The sequence below is a fragment of the Pseudophryne corroboree genome, chromosome 1, assembly GCF_028390025.1.
Source record: "Pseudophryne corroboree isolate aPseCor3 chromosome 1, aPseCor3.hap2, whole genome shotgun sequence".
Classification (NCBI taxonomy): Eukaryota; Metazoa; Chordata; class Amphibia; order Anura; family Myobatrachidae; genus Pseudophryne; species Pseudophryne corroboree.
In genome coordinates this window covers 334,873,015-334,897,452 of record NC_086444.1, presented here as the reverse complement: position 1 = coordinate 334,897,452, position 24,438 = coordinate 334,873,015, and the positions used below count along the sequence as shown (strand labels likewise).

Sequence of the window (24,438 nt, the reverse complement as noted above, 5' to 3'; positions counted from 1 at the left end):
TGATTCTGTGAGGAGACCTGCAAAACATGTACTGTGTGGGGTCCTGAGGACCGAGTTTGAGAACCTATGTTGTAGATCATGGTCCCTTTGATAGATTCTGAAAGTTTGGTTAATATAGAATGTTTATGAACAGAGGAATCCCTCTTTGTTTGATACGAAGGGTCAGACAGGAGTAATACAGTGGTGTTTAGTATCCATCGGAAGAATATTTAATTAGAAATATTCCGGTGTTGGTTTGAAGCAGATCAATCGCTCGTGCGAATAGTTATGGACATAAGAAGTTTATGAACATTTACTTTATTTGCACTTTATTACCCATGCGGCGGGAAACCCAGTTTCCCTCCCACCTGAGCAGTTGGAAATAGTCACAGCCCACCTGTATGAATCAACCTATGACCTTTTGTTATAATGCGAAGCCGAATTCCTGTGTCCAATGAACAATGAGATTGTAGGGACCATTGAATTGTATTGTGTGTGGGGCATAAATAGGCAGGCCGACCATATCCAACTTCACTCTCTTCAACGGTTCTCATTGCTGATAATCGGGAGCTGGATATCGAGGCGCATGCGATCGTTTCCCTTGTGCGTAAGTTTTCTCCGTAATCATATTGTCTTACTGTGAGCCATCTCTCTCTCTCTCTATCTCTCTCTCTCTCTCTCTCTATCTCTCTCGTATTTTCCTTTAATTGTATTGTATTGTATTTCCTGTGTAGTTTATCTGGTTAGTTGGTTTATGTTATATTGTAGTGTATGCTTTGTACTGTGATTCTTTTTGCAAGTATAATAGTCATAATACATATAATAGGTTTCGGACCCTAAGCCCAGGTATCTGTGTATTCTTTATAGGGTTAAGTATTCTCTGAGCGTCGGTGACGCCCTAGCAGCTTTGTAGTTAATCAGGTTACACCAGGTTGCACTTACACTCTGTCTCTACACTAAGGCATACTGTGTATCTCATCGTTAAAGGTATAGATATAAAGGTTTAACGTTGTAAGCGTCTGCACCGCTGGTGATCTCCTCGTGGTCTCGAGCGTACGCTACGCTATAGCGAATCATTACGTTAGTCGGCAGCCAATAGCGTGCCTGCCTGTGATCACTGGGCCGTTAGCGAACGTGACGCTTGAGCGTCTCGACTACGGTTGAGTGATCGCTACACAACTTGCGTACCCTTACGGTACTTCTTACGTAGATAGCGTACAGTGTTCTTAGACCTCTTAAAGTGTTTTATATACGATAAATATTTAGTTTTATCACATGTTATCACAGACAGACAGACAGACAGACAGACATACATAGTATGTCATTTATTAACTAACTTCCTACATGTGCAGAAAATGTGCTGGTATCCATAGAAACCAATCGAGATACTGAACTGTAATTTCTTTAGTACAATTTAGAAAAGTGGAGCAAGCATCTTATGAAATAATATGGGCAATGCCTGTGGAACAGTTTTTGTAAATGCTCTCCAGCCTCTATTACGTTTATCAGTACTGTATTTGGAGGAGTAATTCTCATGCACATCTCACTGAAAAAAGATATAAAGTTTCTTTCTGAAGGCATTCATGAAGACTGATAGTTCTGGGTATGATACACGGTATGGTTTCTAAGCACTTCCGCTAATTTGAATCAAAAGGGTACATTAGTATACACTGTGACATGTACGGTGAATATAGCAAGTTACCATCTTCTAAGTTGTACCCGTTTTTTGCTGCAATTAAACACCACCCCTTATGAAGTCGACAACGATTAAATGCGTTGGGTGTTTGATATCTGTCTCCATAATACTGTAAAGCCACATTTAATACAAGCACACATTCTATCTAGGATGGTACAAAAAGTAGCAGCATTCCATCAAGAAGTGGTATCAGATCTCCAGCTATTTGGCGCAGAAATATATTAATTGTGATTTGTATTGTAAAGTTTTTATATGAAAAGATTGTTTTAATAAATTTTGTGATATTTTAGTTACATCTCAATGTGTCACTATCAGGTACATTTGAATTAATGATATATCAACATTCATAAAACAAAAACACTATTTGTAATTTAGACCATGTATGTGACAAACTAAGAAATAGCCATCACACTTTGTCTATTAAAGTACCCTTTTGATCCTAATTAGGTTACACATTGTTAGATAGAACTCTTGCTGGTGGGTTCTCTTCAAGAGGTGCAGCTAAGATTTAAGTTCTAGTAATACTGTTGGTAGATAATATTTGAATATTTTCATAGAAGCATAGGATGTGTGACTCTTGGATGTGCGGTCAATGTGACACAGGAGGCCAAGGGCTGAGTGTGTTCAACCACCCAAGGCAAGCGTATATCAGAGCCTGTCCGGACACCCAGGACTGGTACTGTATGTCTATCTTATAAAATAGCCCAAACTACTGTGAAACATAAACAGAATAAGAGGAAAAAATAGTTCAGAATAGGATGTTAATTTGAATTCTTTCATTGAATAAACATGTAACTGGAAAAAATGGATGTGAATAAAATTGTTTAATGTGTATGTCTGTCACAGTGAGGCGAGGATGCGCTGCAGTCAGTGAGGCGGGGATGTGCTGCAGTCAGTGAGGCGGGAATGCTCTGCTATCACTGAGGAAGGGATGAGCTGCTGTCAGTGAGGCGGGGATGGGCTGCAGTAAATGAGGCAGGGATGGGCTGCAGTCAGTGAAGTGGGCATGGCTGCATTCAGTGAAGCGGGGATGGACTGCTGTCAGTGAGCCGGGGATGGGCTGCTGTCAGTGAGGCAGGAATGTGCTGCTGTCAGTGAGGCAGGGATGTGCTGCTGTCAGTGATGTAGCAATGTGCTACTGTCAGTAAGGCTGGAGTGTGCTGCTGTCAGTGAGGCTGGGATGTGCTGCTGTCAGTGATGCTGTCAGTGAGGTGGGGGTGGGCTGCTGTCAGTCAGGCGGGGGTGGGCTGCTGTCAGTCAGGCGGGGGTGGGCTGCTGTCAGTGAGACAGGGATGTTCAGCTGTCAGTGAGGCAGTGATGTGCTACTGTCAGTCAGGCGGGGGTGGGCTGCAGTCCGTGAGGTGGTAATGCGCTGCTGTTAGCAAGAAAAGGATTTACTGGTTGGTAATTAAAATCCTTTTTCTCTTACGTCCTAGAGGATACTGGGAATCCATTTAGTACCATGGAGAAGTACCAAAGCTCCCAAACCAGGTGGGAGAGTGCTGAGGTTCCTGCAGAACTGATTGACCAAACTGAAGGTCATCAGAGGCCAAAGTATCAAACTTTTAAAACTTAACAAACGTGTTCGAACCTGACCAAGTAGCTGCTCGGCAGAGCTGTAAAGCCGAGACACCCCGGGCAGCCACCCAAGAAGAACCCACCGACCTAGTCAAGTGGGCCTGAACAGATTTCGAAACCGGCAAGCCTGCCGTGGAATAAGCATGCTGGATAGTGAGATTGATCCAGCGTGCAATGGACTGCTTTGAAGCAGGAAACCCAATCTTATTGGGATCATAGAGAATGAACAGCGAGTCAGATTTCCGGTGACGAGCTGTCCTCTTTACATACACCTTCAAAGCCCTCACAACACCCAAAGACTTTGAAGTAGCAGAGGTGTCTGTAACAGCTGCAACAACAATAGGTTGGTTGATGTGAAACGCGGACACCACCTTAGGAAGGAATTGCTGACGAGTTCTAAGTTCAGCTATGGAAAATTAAGTAGGGGATCTTGTGAGACCATGCCCCTAGCTCCGACACATGTCTCACTGAAGCCAAGGCCAACAGTGTGACTGTCTTCTACATAAGATATTTAATATCTACCCTCCTGTAATGGTTTAAACCAGTTCGATTGGATGAACTACAGCACCATATTGAGATCCCAAGGTGCCATAGGAGGCACAAAGGGAGGTTGGATGTGAAGAACACCTTTCAAGAATGTCTGGACCCCAGGGAGAGAAGCCAATTGTTTCTTAAGAAAATGGACAAGGCTGAAATCTGGACTTTTATTGAGCCCAGACGTAATCCCACATCAACACCCAACTACAGAAACAGCAGGAAATGCCCCAGATGAAATTCCACTGCAGAATATTTTCTGCTCTCACACCAAGAGAAGTATTTCTTCCAAATACGGTGGTAATGTTTGGACGTTACTCCCTTCCTGTCTTGGATCATAGTCGGAATGACTTTGTCAGAGATGCCTCTCATGGTAAGAATCAGCCGTTCAGCTTCCATGCCGTCAAACGTAGCCGTGGTAAGTCTTGATAGATGAACGGGCCCTGTTGCAGAAGATCCTCGCGAAGAGGTAGAGACCACGGATCTTCGAGGAGCATCTCCAGGAGGTCCACGTACCAGGCCCTTCTTGGCCCGCCCGGAGCAATGAGTATTGCTTGAACCTTTACCCTTTTTATTCTTTTCAGAATTCTTGGGATCAGAGGAAATGGAGGAAACACGTACACCATCTAATATACCCATGAGGTCGTTAGAGCGTCCACCGCCACTGCCTGTGGGTCACTCGACCTGGAGCAATACCGCTTGAGCTTCTTGTTGAGAAGAGAGGCCAGCATGTCGATCTGTGGATAGCCCCACCGACTTATCAAGCACCTGAACACCTCCGGGTGAAGGCCCCACTCCCCCGGGTGCAGGTCGTGTCTGCTGAGGAAGTCTGCTTCCTAGTTGTCTACTCCTGGAAAAAAGACCACCGACAACACCGTAGCGTGTTTTTCTGCCCAGAGGAGAATTCTTGATACTTCTGACATTGCTGCTTTCCTTTTCGTGCCACCCTGTCGGTCTATTTACGTTACTGCTGTCACATTATCCGACTGGACCTGAATGGCCTGATCTTGAAGAAGATATGAGGCCTGTAGAAGGGTGTTGTATATAGGTGGTCATTCCGAGTTGATCGCAGCCAGCAACTTTTAGCTGCTGCTGCGATCAATAGTCCACGCCTATGGGGGAGTGTATTTTAGCTTAGCAGGGCTGCGATCGCTTGTGCAGCCCTGCTAAGCAAAACAAAATTCACTGGGCTCGGCTTTGACGTCACTCCTCCGCCCTCCATTCTCCTGGGCATGCCTGTGTTTTATTTACCACTCCCCGAAAACGGCTTCAAACGGTCCGGATCCGACCTGCACCGCCCTCTTCCTGTCAATCTTCTTTGCGGTCCGGCCTGCGACCGATTTCTTCTTTAGCCGTGGCGTATCCCGGCGACCCCTGTCGCCAGGCAATGTCACGCACGTGCACTGCAGCTGCCGCGCATGCGCATTTCACACCCGTTCGCACCGCAGCGATAAACCGCTGCGTGCAAACGGGTCGGAATGACCCCCATAGCCCTGAGTTCTAGAACGTTTATTAGAAGGACGACTTCCTGACTTGACCATCTTCCTTGAAACTGCATCCCCTGAGTGATTGCTCCCCAACCTCTGACACTTGCGTCTGTGGTTAGCAGAATCCAATTTTGAATCCCGAACCGTCAGCACTCGATCAGTTGAGAAGTATGTAGCCACCACAGAATGAAGATCCTGGCCTTTGGCGACAGACGGATCCTCTGGTGCATATGATGTGATTCGAACCATTTGTCCAACAGATCGAGCTGGAAGGGTCATGCATGAAACCTTCCATACTGAAGTGCCTCATAAGAGGCCACCATTTTTCCCAGAAGGCAAATGCATAGGTGCACTAATATCCGGGTTGGCTTCAGGACATCCCAAACCATCGACTGGATTACCAATGCCTTTTCCAGTGGAAGAAACACTTTCTGCGACTGTGTGTCCAATATCATTTCTAGAAAAGGGAGCCTCCGAGTTGGCTCTAAGTGAGATTTCGGAAGATTCAGAATCCAGCCGTGATCCAGGAGTAATTGGGTTGTGAGGTCATTGCTGTTCAACAACCACTACGTGGACAGAGCCTTCATCAGAAGATCATCCAGGTATGGGATTATGTTTACTCCCTGCTTGCGAAGGAGAAACATCATCTCTGCCTTCACCTTGGTGAACACCCTCTGTGCCGTGGAGAGACCAAATGGCAGGGATGGGAACTGGTAGTGACAGTCCTGCAGTGCAAATCATAGATAAGCCTGGTGAGGCGGCTAGATCGGAATGTGAAGGTACGCATCCTTGATATCCAGAGACACGAGGAATTCCCCCTCCTCCAGACCTGAGATCACCGCTCTCAGAGACTCCATCTTGAACACTCGTAAGTACGGGTTCAATGATTTTAGATTCAGAATCGGCCTTACTGAACTGTCCGCTTTCGGTACCACAAACAACTTGGAATAATACCCCTTGATTTGGAGATGAGGTGGAACTGGAACAATGACCTGCGTTTGTACCAGTTTTTGAATGGCATCCTGTAAGGTTATACTTGCCTCCTGTGAAACTGGTAAGCGTGATTTGAAGAATCTGTGAGGTGGGAGTTCCTGAAACTCAAGTCTGTAGCCTGGAATATAAACTCTATGACCCAGGGATCCTGGCATGATGTTGTACAGATGTGAATGAAATTTTTTAGTCGGGCTCCCACCTGCCAGTCTTCCAGGCATTGCAGTCCACCGTCATGCTGAAGGCTTTGCGGAAGCAGAGCTTGAGCTCTGTTCCTGAGAACCGGCAGTTGTTGGTTTGCGTGGTTTACCTCTAGCGCCTCTGTTGGCTGTAGAAGATCCTCTGGCCTTGCCCTTAAACTTGGCAGTCCGAAAGGACTGTAGAGTAGGTCCTGAGTAGGTCTTCCTAGTTGGTGGAGCTGCAGAAGGAAGATATGTAGTCTTACCCACAGTTGCTTTGGAGATCCATTTGTCTAGTTGGTCTCCAAATAAGGCATCTCCTGTGAAGGGTAGGTCTTCCACGCCTTTCCTGGAATCCGCATCCGCAGTCCACTGGCGTATCCATAAGCCTCTGCGTGCTGACACTGCCATAGCCGTAATGCGTGCATTAAGCAAACCCACTTCTTTTATGGCTTCCATCATAAAGTTTGCAGAGTCCTGTATATGTTGTAGGCATTGGCGTTCCTATCATGGGGGCAATGTGTGCGGTGCACACGGGCCCCTGGGTCCAGGGGGGGCCCCACACTGCACACATTGCACCCATATTTTAGTACTCACCTCTCCGGAGTCCAGCATCTGAGCTGCAGCCGCCTCCGTCTTGCACAAAATCCACTCCAAAATGGCCACAGCGCATGCGCACTTTGAATTTTGTCTCCGGAACATGGCGGGCGCAACGTTTCTGGAGACATGCGCATGCGCAACAGGCTGTGGCATAGTGTCAGGGGCTACAGCACCGTGGAGAGGAGGGGGCCCACCCGGAGTCTGCACATGGGCCCCCTCCTCGCTTAAGACGCCCCTGGTTGCAGGAGTAAAACAATCTCCACCCTAGATAAGGAATCCAACCCCTCAATTAGGTTACCTGACCATCTAGCAATGGCTTTAGTAATCCACGCACATGCTATAGTGGACCTCTGGGCCACCCCAGCAGCCGTGTGCAAGGATTTGAGTGTAGTCTCAATCTTGCGATTGGCCGTATCTTTCAGGAAGGCTTTACCATGGACAGGCAACACTATTTTTCGTGACAGCCTGGATACTGATGCATCCATTATCGGTGGATTTTCCCATTTTTTCCTATCCTCCGGAGGAAAAGGAAAAGATGAGATTAAATTTCTTATCAAGATTAACCACAGTTCTTCAAACAGAGTATTCAGTTCCTCTGACACAGGAAAAGTGACTGAGGATTTCTTTTTTACATTAAAATAAGATTCCTCACACTCCTCTGCCACGTTATCAGGAATTTGCAGAACGTCTCTGATAGCTTCTATAAGAGCCTCTATTCCCTGTGACAGAGCAGCGTCCCCCCTTCTGAATCCACCTCCCCCTCCTCCATGTCTGACCCCTCAGCGTCAGTCAGACTGCAGGATATGGGCCAGAGATCGCTTTTGTGGACAAATGGAAAGGGACTGAGACACTTGTTTGGGGACTGAGTCTCTATGCATAATCTCATCCACAGACTGTCTTAAGTATTGTGTCTCTTTCGCATGGCAGGAATAATTTATTACATATATTGGAAATCATTCCTTTAATGGAATTCAGCCACACTGGTTCAGCTCCGCTAGCCTGTGAAGGTGCACTACACTGAGGGGGTCATTCCGAGTGGTTCGCTCTGTATTTTTCTTCGCATCGCAGCGATTTTCCGCTAACTGCGCATGCGCAATGTTCGCACTGCGACTGCGCCAAGTAAATTTGCTATGCAGTTAGGTATTTTACTCACGGCATTACGAGGTTTTTTCTTCGTTCTGGTGATCGGAGTGTGATTGACAGGAAGTGGGTGTTTCTGGGCGGAAACTGGCCATTTTATGGGAGTGTGTGAAAAAACGCTATCGTTTCTGGGAAAAACGCGGGAGTGGCTGGAGAAATGGAGGAGTGTCTGGGCGAATGCTGGGTGTGTTTATGACGTCAAACCAGGAACGACAAGCACTGAACTGATCGCAGATGCCGAGTAAGTTTGAAGCTACTCAGAAACTGCTAAGAAGTGTCTATTCGCAATTTTGCTAATCTTTCGAACGCAATTTTGATAAGCTAAGATTCACTCCCAGTAGGCGGCGGCTTAGCGTGTGCAAAGCTGCTAAAAGCAGCTTGCGAGCGAACAACTCGGAATGACCCCCTGAGTACATAGTAGTGAGTTTCCTGGGGAAGAAGAACACTCTGCCATACATGAAACACACTCTTTGCCTGACATATTGTAAATGTGACAGCACACACACACACAGGAAAGGTTAAAAGCACAATTAACCCACAAAGAGCCCTTCCAGGGAGACACAGAGATATTTTGGAGCCAGCACACAGCGCCCTTATAGCTAATACCAAGCTTAGCCGGGTACCCAGATTAGGGACTTAGTACACTAATAATCACTCCCCCCCCCCTGCTATGACCCCCTGGTACTGCTGAGGTAATCTGGAGTTACACCGGAGGAGCTGCGCATCTCTGTCAGTCAGCGTCTGTGTCCACTGCAGAGGGAAAATGGCGCTGGTAAACTGCTGGATCCTCTCATAGTGAAGCCCCACCCCTTCAATGGCGCGCAGTCTTCCCGCTTTTTTTTATACTGGCTGAGGTAATTCTGTGCTTAAAATGGAGTCAGATCCGTTTTAAGGCCTTGTTTGCCAGTGTGGGTACTGTGTACAGTATACTGAGACGCAGTTCTGTACTGAGTCTGTAGACGCAAGCCCCGGTGAGAAGCTGTGCGACTCCATACCCTCGTGCCGCCATAATGGCCAGCGACCCGCTAACCGGGATGCCGGCTTAGTACTCATCACTCTTCTTTCTTCTGGCTCTGTTAGGGTTGGCGGCGTGCTGCGGGACTGTACGTTCGCCATGGTGGGGCTTGCGAATAGTTCCCTCAGGAGCTCAGTGTCCTGTCAGCAGGGAACGGGACCATTAACCCTTTAAGAGGTTGGGCCATCCATCCCCCCCTAAGTCCCACGAAGCAGGCAGGCTGGTGCCATCCAGACCTGCCTGAAAATAACAAACAGAAAAATAAATGCAGAAAACTCTTCAGGAGCTCCCATAAGCGTGACCGGCTCCTCCGGGCACATTTTCTAAACTGAGTCTGGTAGGAGGGCATAGAGGGAGGAGCCAGCCCAAACGATCAAATTCTTAAAGTGCCCATGGGTCCTAGTGGACCCGTCTATACTCCATGGTACTAAATGGAACCCCAGTATCCTCTAGGACATAAGAGAAATATACTTTATTTGCATTCCAATAGATCTGCAAAACTGGAAAAACTACAGTACTTAAAAAAATACCTATCTTTATGTTAATATTATTCTATGAACAGGGACAGAGCTAGACCTACTGTATAGCAGAATGTCCATATATGAAAATTATTTAGTAGCTTAGCTATACTGCTTGTAAATGATCTGTTTGCACTATCTGGCTGCTTAGTTGATTTACAGGTTTAAGTAAATGGTGATTAGCATATAGGGGGGTTAATAAGGTTTGTCAGCAAACCCAAAAACTTAGCAATTGGACACAGGGCCGTTTCATGGGGCGGGCGAGCCGTGCAATCGCACGGGGTGCCTGCCGCGGCACTTACTGTGGCTCTCAGATTCCCACTCCTCCCTCTTCCCGAGTACCCCGCTCAGGGGGGGCAGAGTTTCACGGGATGACACAATTGCGTTGTGATGTCATGACGCAACCGCGTCATTCCGTGAAACTCCCCCCCCCCCCCGAGAGGAGTACTGAGGAGGAGGGGGAGCCAAGCTACAGAGAGGGAGAGGCGGCCGGCGCGAGGAGCGACTGGTGAGGCAGGCCGAAGAGCGGGAATCGCCTCTGTAAGTATTCTCTCTCTCTCTCTCTGCCGAAATGTGTAAAATGGGGACGCTTGCCTTCCGTAATGTATAAAATGGGGACTCTTGCCTGCCGTAATGTGTAAAATGGGGATGTTTGCCTGCTGTATTGTGTAAAATGGGGACTCTTGCCTGCCGTAATGTTGAAAATGGGGACTCTTGCCTGTCGTAATGTGGAAAATGGGGACTCTGTCTGCCGTAATGTATAAAATGGGGACTCTCACCTGCCGTAATGTATAAAATGGGGATGCTTACCTGCTGTATTGTGTAAAATGGGGACTCTTGCCTGTCGTAATGTGGAAAATGGGGACTCTTGCCTGTCGTAATGTGGAAAATGGGGACTATGTCTGCCGTAATGTATAAAATGGGGACTCTCACCTGCCGTAATGTGTAAAATGGGGACGCTTACCTGCTGTATTGTGTAAAATGGGGACTCTTGCCTGTCGTAATGTGTAAAATGGGGACTCTTGCCTGTCGTAATGTGGAAAATGGGGACTCTGCCTGCCGTAATGTATAAAATGGGGACTCTTGCCTTCCGTAATGTATAAAATGGGGACGCTTGCCTGCCGTAATGTGTAAAATGGGGACTCTCTCCTGCCGTAATGTGTAAAATGGGGACTCTTGCCTGTCGTAATGTGGAAAATGGGGACTCTGTCTGCCGTAATGTATAAAATGGGGACTCTGTCTGCCGTAATGTATAAAATGGGGACTCTGTCTGCCGTAATGTATAAAATGGGGACTCTTGCCTGCCGTAATGTATAAAATGGGGATGCTTGCCTGCCGTAATGTGTAAAATGGGGACTCTCTCCTGCCGTAATGTGTAAAATGGGGACTCTCGCCTGCCGTAATGGGTAAAATGGGGACACTTGCCTGCCGTAAGGAAAATGGGGACACTTGCCTGCCGAAATATGGAAAATGGGGACTCTGCCTACCGTAACGTGGGGATTTAATGTATCAAGGGCATTGCGATGTGTGGCATAAAATGGTGCAGGGGGCATTACTGTGTGTGGCTTAATATGGTATAAAAAAATGTTTTCCTATGGTGGGCGTGATCCTTTGGTGCAGGGTCAAAAACTGGGGTTTGAGAGAGACTTTTCAGATGAGGCCACGTCCATTTTAATGAGGCCAAGCCCATTTACATGAGGCCAGGCCCCCCTGCCGGGAGCGCGTGCACCAAGGTTTTTTTTTTTATTTAGGTGGGGGGGGGGGGGTGCATTTATTTAATGTCAATAGGGGGCGCATTTTTAAATCTCGCAATGGGAGCCAAATTGGCTAGAAACAGCCATGATATTTTTACACTGCAATTTAGATTTCAGTTTTTACACACCCCACCCAAATCTAACTCTCTCTGCACATGTTATATCTGCCCCCCCCCCCCCCCCCCACATGGTTTTGCCCAAATGCTAACAAATTTGCTGCTGCAATCAACTCTGAATTAGGCCCATAGTCTTCCTAATCCTTATTGTGTATGACATAATGTGTTCTTTAAGAAGACTATGATTCACTATTAGAGTGCACCCGGAAAGTATTCACAGCGCTTCAATTTTTAATTTTGTAATGTTACAGCATGGGTCTTCAACCTGTGGCCCTCCAACTGCTGTGAAACTACACATCCCAGCATGCCCAGCCACAGTTTTGCTATTAAGGTATGCTAAGACCCATGTGTTACAGCCTTATTCCAAACTGGAATAAATTAATTTTTCCCCTCAGAATTCTACATACAATATCCCATAATAACAATGTTTGCAAATGTATTAAAAATAAAAAAAGGAGATTTATGGTAGACTTACCACTGTTAAATCTCTTTCTGCAAGGTACACTGGGTATCACAGGGAATACATCAGGTGTAGAGTTGGATCTTGATCCGAGGCACCAACAGGCTAAAGCTTTGACTGTTCCCAGGATGCATTGCACAGCCTCCTCTATAAACCTGACTCCGGACACTGGAGCTCAGTTTCCTTAACCAGTCCAATGCAGTAGCAGGTAATATAGTAGGCAGATGTTAGTCACATAGAACCAATTTCTCATGACAGGAGAAGGGACCAGCAACTAATGCCATACAAACCCAAAGAAGCTAAGTGTGTCAGGGTGGGCACCCTGTGGAACCCAGTGTACCTCACAGAAAGAGATTTCATTATGGTAAGTCAACCATAAATCTCTTTTTCTGCAGCAGGGTACACTGTGTTCCACAGGGAATACATCGGGGATGTCCTAAAGCAGTTCCTCATGGGAGGGGACGCACTGTAGCGGGCACAAGAACCCGGCGTCCAAAGGAATCACCCTGGGACGCGGAAGTATCAAAGGCATAAAACCTAATGAACGTGTTCACTGAGGACCACGTAGCCGCCTTGCACTATTGTTCAGCGGATGTGCCACGGTGGGCCGCCCAAGAAGGTCCAACAGTCCGAGTAGAATGGGTTTTGATAGCAGCAAGAGCTGGTAGACCAACATGTGCATATGCTTCTTCAATCACCATTCTAATCCATCTGGCCAGGTTTTGCTTATTCGCAGGCCAGCCATGTTTGTGAAAACCAAAAAGTACAAAAAGGGCATCGGACCTCCTGAGAGAGGCAGTCCTCTTCACGTAAATACGGAGAGCCCGTACCACACCCAAAGACCGTTCTTTGGAGGACAAACCAGAAGAGATAAAAGCCAGAACCACAATCTCTTGGTTACGATGGAAAGATGACACCACCTTAGGTAGATAAGCGGGACCAGTTCTGAGAACTGCCCGGTCACGGTGAAAAATCAGAAAGCCTGGACGACAGGACAAAGCGCCTAAGTCTGACACCCTCTTAGCAGAGGCAATAGCCAGCAGAAACACGACCTTAAGCGTAAGATACTGAAGGTCCACAGACTCAAGAGGTTCAAATGGAGACTCTTGTAGTGCATTCAAGACAACTGACAGATCCCATGGAGCCACAGGAGGGACATAGGGAGGCTGAATCCGTAAAACACCTTGGGGTATATTTACTAATATTCATGTTTTAGCCGTTTTTAAGGGTGTATGAACTCAAATGGTATCGGGTGCATTTTACTGCAACTTTTTGAATCCTGATACGGTCATTTACTAAGCTGCCGAGTTTACCTCATTCGTCTTTTCCGATGTCGATGTGATTCGCAATGTCAGGCAGTGTTTTACGGGAGTGATGAGTAAAACACTGCCTGACAAAACACAAGGAATCCTGGCCGGATATGTGACATCCGTGCAGGGCTTCATTGTGTACCTTAAAAAAAAGAGTTTAAAGAGTAAAAAAACAGAAAAAAATTGAGTAGGGTCCCCCCTCCTACGCATAACCAGCCTCGGGCTCTTTGAGCCGGTCCTGGTTGTAAAAATATGGGGGGGGGAATTGACAGGGGATCCCCCATATTTTAACAACCAGCACTGGGCTCTGCGCCTGGTCCTGGTGCCAAAAATACGGGGGACAAAAAGCGTAGGGGTCCCCCGTATTTTTAACACCAGCACCGGGCTCCACTAGTCAGAGAGATAACGCCACAGCCGGGGGACACTTTTATATAGATCCCTGCGGCCCTGGCATTAAATCACTAACTAGTCACCCCTGGCCGGGGTACCCTGGAGGAGTGGGGACCCCTTAAATCAAGGGTTCCCCCTCTCCAGCCACCCAAGGGCCAGGGGTGAAGCCCGAGGCTGTCCCCCCATCCAAGGGCGGCGGATGGGGGGCTGATAGCCAAGTGTAAAAATAAGAATATTGTTTTTTGTAGCAGTACTACAAGTCCCAGCAAGCCTCCCCTGCAAGCTGGTACTTGGAGAACCACAAGTACCAGCATGCGGTGGAAAAACGGGCCCGCTGGTACCTGTAGTACTACTACAAAAAAAATACCCAACAGGAAACATAACACACACACCGTGACAGTAAAACTTTATTACATACACACATACTTACCTATGTTCACACGAGGCTCGGTCCACTTCTCCATGTAGAATCCACGGGGTACCTGTGAATAAAATTATAATCACACAATCCAGTGTAGTTTCTGTCCTCTTAATCCACGTACTTGGCAAAAAAACAAACCGGAAAACCCGAACCACGCACTGAAAGGGGTCCCATGTTTACAAATGGGACCCCTTTCCCCGACTGGCGGGACCCCCCGTGACTCCTATCAAAGAGGGTCCCTTCAGCCAATCAGGGAGCGCCACATCGTGGCACTCTCCTGATTGGCTGTGCACTCCTGAGCTGTAAGTCAGGCTGCGCACTGAAGATACAATGTAGTGCATAGGCGCTCCATTGTATCCAATTGTGAGAACTTTGCGGTCAGCGGATGAGGTTACTCGCGGTCAACCGCTAACCGCAAAGTTCCCACCATTGGATACAATGGAGCGCCTATGCGCTACATTGTATCTTCAGTGCGCAGCCTGACTTACAGCTCAGGAGCGCACAGCCAATCAGGAGAGTGCCGCGACGTGGCGCTCCCTGATTGGCTGAAGGGACCCTCTATGACAGGAGTCACGGGGGGTCCCGCAAGTCGGGGAAAGGGGTCCCATGTGTAAACATGGGACCCCTTTCAGTGAGTGGTTTGGGTTTTCCGGTTTGTTTTTTTGCCAAGTACGTGGATTACAAAGAGGACAGAAGCTACATTGGATTGTGTGAGTATAATTTTATTCACAGGTACCCCGTGGATTCTACATGGAGAAGTGTACCGAGCCTCGTGTGAACATAGGTAAGTATGTGTGTATGTAGGTGTGCATGAATGTAATAAAGTTTTACTGTCACGGTGTGTGTGTTATGTTTTTTGTTGGGTATTTTTTTTTTGTAGTACTACAGGTACCAGCGGACCCGTTTTTCTACCGCATGCTGGTACTTGTGGTTCTCCAAGTACCAGCTTGCGGGGGAGGCTTGCTGGGACTTGTAGTACTGCTACAAAAGACAATATTCTTATTTTTACACTTGGCTATCAGCCCCCCATTCGCCGCCCTTGGATGGGGGGGACAGCCTCGGGCTTCACCCCTTGATGTAAGGGGTCCCCACTCCTCCAGGGTACCCCAGCCAGGGGTGACTAGTTAGTGATTTAATGCCAGGGCCGCAGGGACCTATATAAAAGTGTCCCCCGGCTGTGGCATTATCTCTCTGACTAGTGGAGCCCGGTGCTGGTGTTAAAAATACGGGGGACCCCTACGCTTTTTGTCCCCCATATTTTTGGCACCAGGACCAGGCGCAGAGCCCGGTGCTGGTTGTTAAAATATGGGGGATCCCCTGTCAATTTTTTCCCTATATTTTTGCAACCAGGACCGGCTCAAAGAGCCCGAGGCTGGTTATGCTTAGGAGGGGGGACTCCACGCAAAAAAAAATATTTCAGTTTTTATACTAAACGACCCTTTCCCATAGATAAACATGCACAGATCTCACTGATCCGTGCATGATTATCCAAACTCGCCAGGAAAAAGCAGGTCTATTTTTTTGCTGCTTTTTTTAACGAATCGCAAAAAAATACACCTGCACATGAGCATTCAGAGATTAACACCCAAATACGAATGAATAGTGAATACCCGTGTTGTATGAAATAACAGCCGCGTTTGACCGATGGTCTATTCATTCGTATTTCTGAACATTGCCGTTAAAACCATTACGAATAGCCCAAACACTGCCGAGATTTGTGCATAGTGAATTCACATATTGGGACTTAGAAAAAAAAAACACAAATCGGACAAACTCGGATTATTAGTAAATATAGGTGAGTGAAAGTATGAACGCCAGGAATTCTCTGAAACCACACTGACAAGGCAGAAATATTAACCTTGAGGGAGGCCAACCGAAGTTCTGAAATTGTATGTATCGTAATTCCAAGCAGCACACCAGGTGAAGTAAGAATTCCAGACCCTGTAATAAATCCGTGCAGAAGCCGGTTTGCGGGCTTTCAGCATAGTTTGGATAACCGCCTCACAATCCTTTGGCCCTCAGGAGTGAAGCTTCAAGAGCCATGCCGTCAAAGCCAGTTTGGCATGGTCCGGGTAGACGCAAGGGCCCTGACCAAGGAGGTCTGGGCATTGAGGAAGTAGAAGAGGACGCTCGATCGATAGACCCTGCAGGTCTGAGAACCAATGCCGTCTGGGCCATTCTGTAGCAACTAGAAGTAGTATTCCTCCTTCTTGCTTGAACTTCTGTAGTACCCGGGGCAGGAGTGACACTGGAGGGAACACGTATGGCAGCCGAAAGTTCCATGGAATTGCCATTGCGTCCACGAATGCTGCTCGAAGATCCCTTGACCCGAAGACCGGAACCTTGTGATTGTGTCGAGACGCCATCAGGTCAAAGTCTGGTAGGCCCCACTTGTCCACTATGAGTTGAAAGACTTCTGGATGAAGACTCCACTCTCCAGCGTGTACATCTTGACGACTGAGGAAATCCGCTTCCCAGTTGAGGACTCTGGTAATGAACACTGCCGATATTGCTGGCAGATGGCGTTCCGCCCAACAAAGGATTTTTGAGACTTCCATCATTGCCATGCAGCTTTGAGTGCCGCCTTGATGATTTATGTATACCACCATGGTGGCGGTGTCTGATTGTACTTGAACAGGCCTGTTCTGTACCAGAGGCAGGGCAAGAGTCAAAACATTGAACACTGTCCGCAATTCCAGAATGTTTATCGGGAGGAGAGATTCCTCCTTGGTCCACCGACTCTGGAGAGAGTGTTGCTCTAGCACCACACACCAACCCCGCAGACTGGCATCCATAGTCAGTAGGACCCAGTTGGGGATCCAGAAGGATTGGCCCCTGCTCAACTGTTGGTCCTTTAGCCACCAGCTCAGAGACAGACGAACCTCCGGAGTCAAAGAGATGATTTGAGACCTGATCCGAGGAGGCAAGCCGCCCCATTTGGAAAGGATTAACCTCTGCAGAGGGCGGGAATGAAATTGAGCGAACTCTACCATGTCGAAAGCCAACACCATGAGGCATAGTACTTGCTTCGCCGAGTGTATTGACACTCTTGGGCGAGAAAGGAAGAATCTGATCCTGTCCTGAAGTTTCAGGACTTTCTCTGGAGACAGAAACAGTCTTTGGCTGTGTGTGTCAAGCAGCGAGGATTTTTTCCAGTTGATGAGCCACCCGTGGGCTTGTAGGAATTGAACCGTCAGTTCCAATCCAGATGACTGAGGAGAACATCTTGGGAGTTCGCCAGGATCAGCAAGTCGTCCAGATACGGCAGGATCCTGATTCCCTGATGGCAGAGAAGGGCCTCCATAATGGCCATGACCTTGGTGAAGATCCGAGGGGCCGTGGCCAGTCCAAATGGCAGAGCCTGGAATTGATAATGTAGGTTGCCAATGGCAAACCGCAGATATTGTTGATGCGATATGGCAATAGGTATATGCAGGTAAGCATCCTGTATGTCCAGGGATACCATATAGTCTTTGGGTTCCATGGCCAGTACAATAGAGCGCAGAGTTTCCATACAGAATTTGGACACCCTCACAAATTTGTTCAACGATTTGAGATTGAGTATAGGCTAGATGGATCCATTGGGTTTCAAAAATAGAAACAGGATCGAATAGTATCCCCAGCCTTTTTGGGACAGAGGTACCAGCACTACCACTCCTGTGTCCAGGAGGGATCACACAACCAAGTGTAGAGCTTGCGCTTTCAATGGATCCAAAGGGATAACCATCGAGCAGAACTGGCGAGGGGGACATCTCTTGAAAGAAATTGTGTACCCTTGAGAGACAACTTCCCACACCCAGGCGTCCGACGTGGTCTTTAACCAGGCCTGGGCGAACTGCAGAAGTCGACCTCCAACCCTGGGATCCCCCAGGGGGAGGCCCGCCCCATCATGCAGCAGGCTTGTCTTGTTTGGAAGCAGGCTGAAGGGCGGCCCAGGATTGTTTTGGTTTGGGCTTAGTGGTTTTGGAGTCTAGGTCCACCTTCCAGGACTTCAACCACAGAATTCGGCGAGCCAGTATAGACATAGTAGATGCCTTGGCCACCAGTACTCCTGCCTCAGAGGACACCTCCTGAATATAGTGGGAGGTGGTGGTAACATGAGACAGATATTGTCTGGCAGTGTCAGTAATATCCTGAGGCAGCTCATCCTCTAATGCCTGAACCCATGCTTCAATTCCTTTTGCAGCCCAGGAAGCTGCTATAGTGGGTCTATGTACAGCACCAGTAAGGGAGTAAATAGACTTCAGGCATCCCTCCACACGCTTATCCGTCGGTTCCTTCAGTGAGGTGACAGTGGTGACAGGCAGAGTACATGACACCCCATGATGGGCGACATGAGAGTCCACCGGCGGTGGAGTTTCCCACTTGTTACTCAACTCCGCAGGGATAGGATAATGTGCTAGCATCCTTTTAGACAAGGAGAATTTATTTACTGGAGACGACCAGGATTCCTGACGTATGTTGATTAAATGGTCAGAATGCGGTAAGACTACTTTAGTAACCGTCTGACGTTTGAACTTATCAGGTTTCTTAGACACAGTACCTCATCATCAATTTGTAGAATCAGCTTAATAGCCTCCATGAGATCAGGAACATCAACCTGAGTTGTAGGTTCCTCGTCAGAAGCGACTGTATCAGTGTCTGACGGATCAGTATATTCCCATCCTCATCAGAAGAATTATCTGAAATATTAGTGGATTGAGAGGAGGAAGCGGCCCGCTTAGAGGAACCCTTGACCCAAGAGGGGCATGGGGTAGACTTTTGTCTAACCCAAGATTGATTTAATTATTATATCTGGGTAGACAGAGTGCCCGCCCAGGACGGATTAACTACAGGGTCAATATGTGGCTGCAATGGCACAGGAGGCCCCACAGGGGACATAAGACATGTCACAAGTATATTCACACACCTATGAGACCCTGACGCACCTAGCCCCCCAGGGTACAGAATATAGTGATAGCAATAAGTGTGATACACTAGAAGGAAATCCACACAGCAGCTACAGGCACACTCAGTCACAGTTACAATGCAGAAGTTACTTCAGACAAACAATAAAACTGCACTGGACTAGTAAAACAACATATATATATTTGTATATATATATATATATATATATATGTGTGTATATATATATATATATATATATATATATAAAACAATGCACAGTAGATACTGGATGTATATCTGAGAATACTTTGACTAAATATTCATGTAGAAGTACACTTGTTCTTAACTAACACTGTCTAAAATGACATGTAGAATATTTACGTGACTGTAAATGCACAGCGCTGATAAGGCAGGCGGATATACAGAGGAGACATTGCCCTGCAGTCCCGAAGATCAGCCGTAGCTACTTGTGTAAAGATGGCGCCAAAATCTCTGTCAGGGAGTGAGGGAGAGTGAGAAGCGGCTCCAGTGTGGGAACACCAGCAGTAGATGGCGCCCGCATCTGGGGGAGGGGCTACAGGTCAAACGCCTTATCCCCTATGCTGGTCCTCACCACCGGGTACTGTGGAGTCTTGTTAAAATTATTTTTGTGAAATCCGACCTGTGCTCCCTGCCCTGGTGGATATAGTGGGGTCCCTGCAAGGCCACAGTGTCCATGCCAGCGTCGCAGTCCGTCTCCTAAGACCTCGACCGGAACGTGATTTCAGCGGGTCCAGCCTGGGGGACCCTCTTACCTCCTCCCAAAGAAGCAGCCACGCGATCCTGGAGAGCACCAGCGGCGTGTGCCTGGAAACCGGAGCACCTCCGCAGCAAGTACCCAGGAACCCAGCCAGCGGGAGTATGCGGCGCTGCTGGGGAGGTGTTGGAGCTGCAGCACAGTATGTCACTAGGACATAAAAGTGCTGCAGCCCTTCTAATAAAAGCTCTTTCCAGGGTTGCCTAGCGCAGCTCCCCTTGTTAAGTGACCTGCTCTGCAGGCACCAACTTACAAACTGAGCTCCAGTGTCCGGAGGCGGGGTTATAGAGGAGGCCGTGCAATGCATCCTGGGAACAGTCAAAGCTTTAGCCTGTTGGTGCCCCTGGATCAAGATCCAACTCTACACCCGATGTATTCCCTGTGGAACACAGTGTACCCCACTACAGAAACTAAGAAATCACATGTACATAAGTATTCATAGCCTTTGCTCAATACTTTGTTGATGCACCTTTGGCAGCAATTACAGCCTCAAGTATTTTTGCTTATGATGCCACAAGCTTGGCACAGCTATCTATGGGCAGATTTGCCCATTCCTCTTTGCAGCACCTCTAAAGCTCCATCAGGTTGGATGGGAAGCGTCGATGCACAGACATTTTCAAATCTCTCCAGAGATTTTCAATCGGATTCAAGTCTGGGCTCTGGCTGGGCCACTCAAGAACATTCACAGTGTTGTCCTGCAGCTACTCCTTTGATATCTTAGCTGTGTGCTTAGGGTTGTTGTCCTACTGACAGATGAACCGTCGCCCCAGTCTGAGGTCAAGAGTGCTCTGGAGCAGGTTTCATCCAGGATGTCTCTGTACATTGCTGCATTCATCTTTCCCTCTATCCTGACTAGTCTCCCAGTTCCTGCTGCTGAAAAACATCCCCACAGCATGATGCTGCCACCACCATGCTTTACTGTAGGGATGGTATTGGCCTGGTGATTGAGTGGTGCCTGGTTTCCTCCAAACATGACACCTGGCATTCACGTCAAAGAGTTCAATCTTTGTCTCATCAGACCAAAGAATATTGTTTCTCATGGTCTGAGAATCTTTAGGTGCATTTTGGCAAACTCCAGGCGGGCTGCCATGTGCTTTTTACTAAGGAGTGGCTTCCGTCTGGCCACTCTACCATACAAGCCTGATTGGTGGATTACTGCAGAGATGGTTGCCCTTCTGGAAGGTTCTATTCTCTCCACAGAGGAATGCTGTAGCTCTGATAGAGTGACCATCAGGTTCTTGGTCACCTCCCTGACTAGGGCCCTTCTCCCCTGATCACTCAGTTTAGATGGACGGCCAGCTCTAGGAAGAGTCCTGGTGGTTCCGAACTTCTTCCATTTATGGATGATGGTGGCCACTGTGTTCATAGGGACCTTCAAAGCAGCAGATATTTTTCTGTACCCTTCCCCAGCTTTGTGCCTTGAGACCAGCAGTTTCAAGTGTGGGACCTTATATAGACAGGTGTGTGCCTTTCCAAATCATGTCCAATCAATTGAATTTACCACAGGTGGACTCCAATTAAGCTGTAGGAGCATCTCAAGCATAATCAGTGGAAACAGGATGCACCTGAGCTCAATTTTGAGCTTCATGGCAAAGGCCGTGAATACTTATGTACATGTGATTTCTTCGTTTTTTATTTTCAATAAATTTGCAAAAATCTAAAAAAACTTTTTCATGTTGATTACGAGGTATTGTGTTTAAAATTTGAATGTATTCCATTTTAGAATAAGGCTGTAACATAACAAAATGTGGAAAAAGTGAAGCGCTGTGACTACTTACCGGGTGCACTGTAGCTCAGCCTAGTAATATGGACCATGGGTAAACTTATACGCTTATCTGCCTTTTGGCTAAAATCATGTGATAATACCCATGTACACTGGTGGGCTTAAAAGCGCCGCAATAGGTGATGTGTCGTCACTTGATCCTCTGGCCAAAAGACCGGCAGCTTTAAGCCTGAGGTTCTCTGTGCCCCTGGTGACTACTGAGCCAGGAGTGCCTGAACTGGTGTTGGAAGCCACCTTTTCACTAGTACTGCACTTTATTTTCAGGCTGCACCATTTTTCCTTTGCCCTGGCCTTCTGGCTGGGGCAAGGATAATTTTTTATTTTCCCCCATCTCTGGGCTGGGGCCTATTTATTTATTTATTTATTTACATTTTTTTTTCATGTTTGTTTGAACTTTTTTGTACTTTTCACCTCACCTTTTTGTGTTTTTTTTTTGTGAGTGTGTAAAATTTGAGGGAGTTTGGGCAAGACCTTTATGGGCAGACTACTCCCCTAGTCTCATTTTGGGGAGAGCCGAAGAATCTATTCTCCAGGTGAAGCTTCAGCCAACCTTGGGGAGAAAGGAGCAACCCCAAGCTGTAAGGTAGAGTGAAGCCTGAAGACCCTTGCCCCCTAAGCAGCCTTTTGGCTCTGGGTGGTCGGGGATTAAAGGGGTCCCTCTGAGCTTCAGCAAGGGGGGACTTGAAGATGCTCTTCCCCTTATTGGGCCTTCTGGCTCTGAGGGGATATAGAGCAACAGGGCCCTTCTTCTTTTGGAGGGGGTCCAAAGTCCCATGCCACCAGTACAGTTTTTGAACTGCACTGGGTGTTTTGAAGCATGCACCTTAGGATTCAAAAAGAATAAAAAAGCTTGTAGTCAAACAATTGCTACTCAGGCCTTATGGCTAAGACCAGGTATAGATGTCTATATACAATGTGTGGCTTAAAGGTGTTTTCACTATTTTTCCTTTGCCCTAGCCTACTGGCCGGTGCAAGGATAACTTTTTATTTCCCCATCCAAAAGGCTGGGGTGTATTTGTTGCACTTTTTTACGTGTGTTGCAAGCTTGTGGTTGTTTGGGCAAGACCCTTATGGGCTGCCCTCTCCTTCTGGAGGGAAACTTCGGCCAACCCTGGGCAGAAAGGGTGTCCCGAGCTTTGCGGAAGAGGGAAGCCTGAACACCCTTGCCCCCTAAGGGGCCTTTTAGCATAGATGACAGAAACCTGAAAGCATCATCATTGCAGCAAAAATATCACTATAGATATACACTGACAAAAGAAATAAAAATTAGAATGCTACATCTTTTTTTGTGCTGAGACATCTGGATTGCAAAAGAGAAAAAAAAAGGCAACACATACTTCCATCACTTTCATTACCAGAACCCGTTCTGTTACTATAGGCCCTAGGTAGCTCACGAATTCCATTTACCACTTGCAGTGGCCAGTAGTGTGAGGCTGATTTAAAAACCTGGAAGCCTAGGAGCAGAAAGAAAGGAGAATGTTTAGGTAATGTTTAGATCATTTTAATGATAGCATGCCATACATGACTTCTGGGGCAAAACATATTTTAATTAGATCACAGTTTACCAGGAAAAAATACACTGAAATTCACGTCTCATTTTTAGGTATGTCCTTGATACATTGTATACAGTACAGTTGTTGTGACCTAATCTGGACAAAATGCATGAAGTGTTACAACAACAAATATGTTTATAGTGGTAAACGACATTCCTTTTTACACAATGCACATTAGAGGGACTTGTAGATTGTTCCATAAACGGGAGCTCAATAGAAAAAGGCAGATTCCTTATGGAATTTACAAAGCATTAGCAGACAGTAGAGTAAGTAATAATTGTTGATAGTTTCCAACTATCCAAGTTAGTTGTCAACTTGGACAGACTGTCCAGAAAATATCTGAAAGACAAATAGATAAAGTGGACTCTACTCTCGACTCCAAGTACAGCCAGTTGATGTGACGGCAGATGCCAAATTCCTGGAATGTTTTCTTGATCCAGAATAATTGTAGTCTTTGACGATAAATACCTTTTAGAGTTTCAGGGAAACTTTATTAATTTGATTTTGTTTAAAACTACTTTCTGGAATAATCTAAGATTTCCAGAAACAACAGACAAGTCCAAGAAGTTATTCCCAAATGGCAATTTTGCATTTAGATCTCCTGAATTCTCCAGATCCAGATGGGTTCATGGGCGAGACCATAAAAATGTGAAGACTAAAATGAACCCTCAAATTACTTCACCCTAGGTCAAATAATAATTGTCTTATAGAAGGCCTACTGTTTATGATGTTAAATCACCTAGATCTCTATTCAATAATTCCCACACTGGAATGGTATATTTACTTGTGGTCCAGCTGTTGACATAGACAGAAGCTGGTTATTATGTTTCTAAAATAATTGAATATATTGGTATACAATGTCTCTTTCCTTTAGAGACTCTTTAGCAAAAGTGCCAATATATCAAGAAAATCCAACTGATCTAATGTGATACAATTATATTTCATGGAAAAATTGGACATTTTCGTCCTGGGAATGACAGCAGGGATGTGCGGTGAGCTAAATAGCTCAGGAGGCACTGTCTAGCACCAGAGTCAGATTTACATGCAGCCAAAACGTACATCTGGGCATTATACACAGATGCAGCAGTATAAGCTCCTGGAAATTTGGTGAGTTTTGATCAGAGATGTGCGGGAAAGATAGGCAGGTAAGGCACTGCCTCACCTGCCATAGTCTTTTTACTCCAGAGTTTTGGCTATAAAAATTAGAATAATGCAAATAAGATATTTCAAACATATTCTTTGTATTTTCCAT

General features: G+C 46.7%; 1 protein-coding gene across 3 annotated transcripts in view; it reads right to left on the bottom strand.

The window, feature by feature from the left end:
• Nucleotides 1–24,438, bottom strand: part of ADGRD1 (adhesion G protein-coupled receptor D1) — a 1,058,506-nt gene that overhangs the window by 946,498 nt on the left and 87,570 nt on the right. For 2 of the 3 annotated variants that reach the window (XM_063964650.1, XM_063964651.1), the window contains exon 3: nucleotides 22,971–23,087. The exons of the other annotated variant lie outside the window; for it this stretch is intronic. In XM_063964650.1, coding sequence (XP_063820720.1) covers nucleotides 22,971–23,087 — 117 coding nt within the window. The remainder of the gene's footprint in view (nucleotides 1–22,970; nucleotides 23,088–24,438) is intronic. 3 annotated transcript variants of the gene reach the window in all.